The sequence below is a fragment of the Thermobia domestica genome, chromosome 15 (assembly GCF_964235325.1).
Source record: "Thermobia domestica chromosome 15, izTheDome1.hap1.1, whole genome shotgun sequence".
NCBI classification, from domain to species: Eukaryota; Metazoa; Arthropoda; class Insecta; order Zygentoma; family Lepismatidae; genus Thermobia; species Thermobia domestica.
The window spans coordinates 175,829,803-175,835,802 of NC_137468.1; the positions used below are offsets into that span (position 1 = coordinate 175,829,803).

Consider the following 6,000-nt stretch of genomic DNA (forward strand, 5'->3'; position numbering starts at 1 on the left):
GACTCAATTTTATTGAATAAAAAACTATTAAGAGAGAACTACTGTTGTTAAGATTTTATATCTTCGATCTTCTATCTGAAGCTAAAGAAGAATATATAGAATTACGAGTGTGTTTATGTATACAGGGTGTCCCAAAAGAAATGGCACAAAACGAAACCACAAATTACTGGCACTAAACAAGGAAAACAGTTTATGACATATAGTCCGGAAGTGGACAGGGGCGGAGTTAGACAGCTTCGAATGTGGGGGCAAAGGAACTTCACACTTAGGGAAAGGAACTTACCAACTTACAAAACCGCACTGAAGATGCATGTGAACAGTTACGCAGTGATGGAATGCATTACCACGTTTGCATAGATGTGGGAGGATAGCACTTTGAACATCTTCTGTAGGCACGTTTATTGTCAGCACGTATAACCTATTAGTTTGTAGTGCTACTCTGTGTAAGATAAGGTACTGTGTATACAGTACGCCAGTCTGCCTGTTATTTCATTACATGAACGACTAGTTAAACTTGTTCTTATTTCTACCCTCTCTCTGCAAGGCTCTATTTAGTATACCACTTTCCATTGCCCCCTGAGATTATGCACTTATGCCAAGTAATCTTTGCTTTGACTTCCATTATACATGTGCTTGCACCGTCCCATGAATAACAACTTTTTAATGTACGGTTTCCATCTTTACTGCACCGTTTCATAACCCTTGCCGTACAGACATTCGGTGAATTCCTAAATGACGTATGGAGAATCTCTGGTCCTGTTATGTAACATGCATTTAACATGTCAAGTCGATATGATTTATATGTCTTTCTGAACCCCCTTGCTAGCTCCTATCATCATTCCACTTTCAGGTGTGTAGTTCTTTTCACCCCACATTCGAAGCTGTCTAGCTGATGTCCACTTCCGGACTATATGTCATATAAACGTTTTTTTATAGTTTTGGTGCCAGGAATCTATGGTTTCATTCTTCTCCATTGCTTTTGGGACATTCTGTATTGTAAAGTTCTGCTTATGCAGGTATAAGTAGAGCATAGATAGAGCAAATCATACTCCGAAATAGTTTTCTCCCAATATCAAGTTTTTTCTTAATCACGAAATCCTCTTTCCTATGAATAGTATATTACAAAAGTAACTATGATGTAAAATCCTCTAATACTTGGGTAAAATAATGTATCCCACGACCCGAGCAGCCTACGGAAAGACCTCCACAGAGCTTCAAGCAAGCTAGGGGGAGTGGATTTAGGATGCCCAATGCTCCACGCAAGCAAAGGGAGGTTAAAAGCCACAAAGCTCCACACAAGCTGAGTGACTGAGGTTAGGAGTCCCACAGAGTTCCGAGCAAAATAAGTGGGCAGGAAAAAAGCCTAGAGTTCCCAGCAAAATAAAGACTTTGGGTTTGGTTCCTCTCGAAGCTCCAGGCAAGCTAGGAGACTGGAGGTGACCAGCCGAAGACTGATAAGAGTCGTTGTGATCCTCCTGGTTTTATGGCTTCCAGTGTAGCGGCGGTGCTGATGGTTTCTTCGTCGTCATGTGACTAGCACTGGCGTTGATTTCCCTGTCGACTGCTACTGTGGTAACTCGTAGTAGAACGCACATGGTTAATGCTTGTAAACATAAGCACGTGTGGTTTGTTTTTCCAACAAAGCCATGTGCGGGGAGTTACAATATTTAGTATGTTAGGAATTAGCCCAGGCATCACTTATCTTAGACGAGTTACTATTTTAATTATTCGAAACGAGCCTAAACTATACTTTTTATTGAATGTAAGTGGCCTCTTTTGCAATTTATGCGAGAACGTATTAAACGAATAACTGAGGAATTTCGCTATTTCGAATGACCAATTGCAATCGGAAGTTTGTGACCGTCATATTCTAATGAATATGATTGTGCACTTGCCTCAGTAGTAAGCATAGGTAATTGCGTTCTTAGACATGTCAGACACAAGAAACACATATTTGGATGAGAGAGAGTTTAGTGAACAAAAACTATTGGGATTAAGATTACATAAAGAAAACTTTGAGCTGAGGGCTCTGATTACAGGTTCAATAATAAAAGAAATGTTACAAAATACGTATGTCCAAGACCCCTGCTAGTAGGCCATCTTTGGTTTCCTCTGCCTTGGCTATCCTTGGGTTCACTTCGAGTCCATATGGTCCCCGTTTTCACCTATCCTGGCACAGGTTGCTGGAGCTTTTGCTTCCTAGTACTGGAACCGTGAGAATAAGGAAGAGTTGTTGCTGGGATGCATGAAGATTGCACTGGTTATTCGTGCCGCCGCCTGGTGGCTGCTTTGTTAGTTTCCCCAATTGACGATCGCCACGCAAAGAAGCTGTCTGCCGTTCACAAGCTTAGGCCAGCATGTCATTTTTGCTCTAGATAGGATAAGTTTAAATGATCGAATAGGATAGAGGCTACCTTTCTTGTAAGTTCATTTTGTTTTTGAGAACTTAAATTAAGAATGAAAAATTAAAGTTCTGTTCATTTTGTTTAACGAATGTACATTCACTTTTATACAAACTTTCTCCAAGAAACTTTCATATGGCATTTATTTTCCGTCTACCCTGTAGAGCATGATTTTGATGGTATTTATATAATAAACAATAAAAACAAAATAATGTCATATTGTGCATTCCAGGCCAAAAGTTTGCCCTGTTGGAACTGAAAGTAGTTGTTTCCGAACTTCTGCGAAGGTACAGGATAGAAGCAGCGGAAAGAAGAGAAGATATCGAACTACTGATGTATATACTTTTGAAAACTAAAAATGGAATAAATATAAAATTGTATCCGAAATAATTGCAAAATATAGATGCAACTGGTATTTGTTATATAAAAGGAAATTTATATTTAATATATATATATAAACTTTATATTCAAGGTATCCCAAAAATCTATTAGACAATATTGTGGTTATGCTTAAGGTTCACACTTAAAATCCTAATTGAAGTGCATTGCGATAGGCTTTTTGGTGACCTATACATAACCAACTCTCTCTGATGCTCCTGATAGAAGAGTTATACAACATAAATTAAAGCTATATAGGCATGAATAGGCATGAATAAAATATAGGCATGAATATAGGCACGAATAAAAGATATAAGCCTCAATGTGTGATTAATTTAATGAGTCGGATTGTTATGTGCTGTCTGTGAAATGTTTATGTGACGTGACATGCTTGGTAGTTGAAAGATTTCCCTTAAGCATATATACACCTGTGTTTCTCATTGAAGTTGTTGTCCCACAACACAGTCACTTGAAGCGCAATTTCAGCACAAGTAGGCCTACTTAATATCGTGGGGATCCATACAGAAATCTGTTGTTTGATGAAACTCATTTTTTTCAGAGATTTAACAGATACTGTCTATGATGTTTGGAGTTCGAAGATAAGATGTGATTCCAGTTTCAAAGATACATCAAGACAGATAACGATATAATATCTGGTGACACACTATGCTACCAAGGACTTCAGGTTTTATACTATAATTTTTGCTGAGATTGTTAACCAAAGTGCCCGTGGTTATGACATAGAACCACACCATTGAAAGAGTGACCCAGAAAATCGTGTTCATGTACAAGAGGGAATTTGGTTCAGACGATAAAATTTGTCAACGCAAGATTTACATAATGATGAAATTCATTATGTAAGTCAAACTGTCTTCAGCATGTAAAATGAATTCGCAGACAAAAATTGCATAATAATTCCTAACATTTCATAACAGATTTCTGACCTGAAGTTACGCGAAGAAATCTTTTCTTTGTTTTGTTCACCTTCTTTCACAATTAATGTTAAATTTGAAGTCAAAGAACAACAGAAATAAAAAGTTTATAATTGGTTGGTTACAATATACACGATATACACTATTCAATTCAAATTTGTAGGATTAGAACGTATTTATGAATGCAGAACTATAATCCCTAGACTAATAACAATAATATACAAATGATTACCAATCTAATACATAAACTTTCAGTTGCAAGCACGTCAGATGTCTTGGTTGGCAATACGCATAAGGCGACGGCGACGCGAATCTTTCGGTTGTGGCGAAATCCGTAGTATGTGAGGACCAGTAGCGTATCACTTGCCAATAAGGTGATTAGACTGTTTTAATGTAAAGTGAATAACTTTTCTGATTTCCAAAGGGAGCCAATTTTTTGGTACAGTTGTGATCATAGAAAGTGGCACTGCCTTCCAAAGTCTGAAAAAATTATCCTAGATCCTTACGAATTCCCTTTAGGTCTTGATATTGTTTTCTGCATTTTTTCTACAGTCAAGGATCGAAATTGAACGATAATAATGCAGAATGTATATGATAATTTCGTTATTGACAAACAAAACAGCTATAATATAGAAAATTATGGCAATTTTCAATTACAAATATGCCGTATTATTGTTATTTTTAATCTAGGATGATTAACTAAGTAGAGAAGTAGGGAAGTAGGGAAAATATTCCAACTACAAACAGACTACAGTGAATATTCTTCTGCCTCACCCTACTTCCTAATTATTTTACTACCAATTCGAGTGTCCTCAAAACATGTCTTTGTCAAGTTAGTTTTCTTGGAGCCTAAGAAGTAGAATAAGTAAAATAAGAAGTAAAATATGATAAGAACAAGTAAAATATAATAAATCCATTAAATATATAAAATATAAAAATCCATTAAACTCAGCACAGTAAAAGCAAGAATATTTGAAAAAATCTGCTGTTCTCTGGTACCGGTATAACATATGATTCATCCGACCCACCTTTTATATGGAGATTGAGAGGGAACTACGAGTATATATCATTATACAAAGTAAAGTCATATTTACTTGTAATGTCAGTATTGGTGCATTCCATGCGAAATCAGCTCACAGGTGTAGATGCACCGTCTTCGATTTTGCTCATATTTTGGTATGATATGAGGTATCAAGAGAGATGTTGAAATGCAAAGTGGCAGATGAGGATGGTTCACCGTTTCCAAGACAGAGGAGATTGAACACGTGAAAATACTTCAAACATGCATATATTAAAATATTTGTAGTTACAGTTTGGTGAATGTGAGGACCATGAAAGTTTATCACAGTACACACAGTAATACACATGAGCATACAAAACAGTGAGAAACAAATATCGTCAATGTTGCCATCACAATGGCTGGTCAAAAGTAAAGGTCATTCATGCAAAAGTGGTCGACGTTTGATCAGTTTTGCGGAGTAGAAGGGGAAAGAATCACTAACCTTTATTTTGTGACTGACAATCTTGGACCTTCCTCAGAACAGCGGTGTATATTTCAACTGGTGGTAAGTTGCCCCTTCCTGTGTATGGATGTAATTTTAACTCAATGTTGTCAATATCGGCCATATTTGGACGGCCATATTGCAAATGGACCTTGGGGAAAATTGTTCAGCATGTGAGAAAATAACCTTCTTTCACATGTCTCCTTGCACAACAAATATGGTTTGGTAGTTTACAGTATTGTCCGAGTTACCAAAAACAACACAAATGGTAATTTCATGACTAAATGCAACCAGTGATTTATCCAGAATCTTGAACTTAGGGGGTGTTCAAAAATCTGTTTGTGTGTGTGTGTGCAACCTTGCATTAGAAATTTTAAAACTCGTTGACGAAACGAACGATTTCATTGGATTTCCTTCCTCAGCCGGAACCAATTAGCATTGACTTTCTCACGCTTGGTGTGACGTTGAGATGAAATCGTTGACAATCGATTGATCAAACGTTGTTGTGAAGATCACAGCTGTGTAAGGGTTGATTTCCATTCAATCTTGCGATGCGTGCTTCGCTTGAAAATTTATATTGTCGAAAGTAAGTTGTTTTATTCTATTGGCACGTAAAAACAATAACTCAAAATCTTTTAAAAAACCAAAATAGAAAGATTTTTAATGGTGTCTTTCCGTTCTGCATAAAGGCCCTCCAGCACCTTGTAGAAAGCGTTTTTAATAATCTTATCTTTAGGCAGAACGGAAATTTTCGTTCTGCCTGATCTTTCGAGACGAGGAATTCTG

The 6,000-nt window shown here is 37.0% G+C and overlaps 1 protein-coding gene across 1 annotated transcript in view; it reads left to right on the forward strand.

The window, feature by feature from the left end:
* The window catches only part of LOC145671729 (cytochrome P450 4C1-like), a 99,452-nt gene extending 96,567 nt beyond the window's left edge, over positions 1–2,885 (forward strand). Inside the window, exon 11 of the mRNA XM_081740932.1 lies at positions 2,635–2,885. Coding sequence (XP_081597058.1) covers positions 2,635–2,792 — 158 coding nt within the window. The 3' untranslated portion in view covers positions 2,793–2,885. The remainder of the gene's footprint in view (positions 1–2,634) is intronic.
* The last annotated feature ends 3,115 nt before the right edge of the window (positions 2,886–6,000 follow it).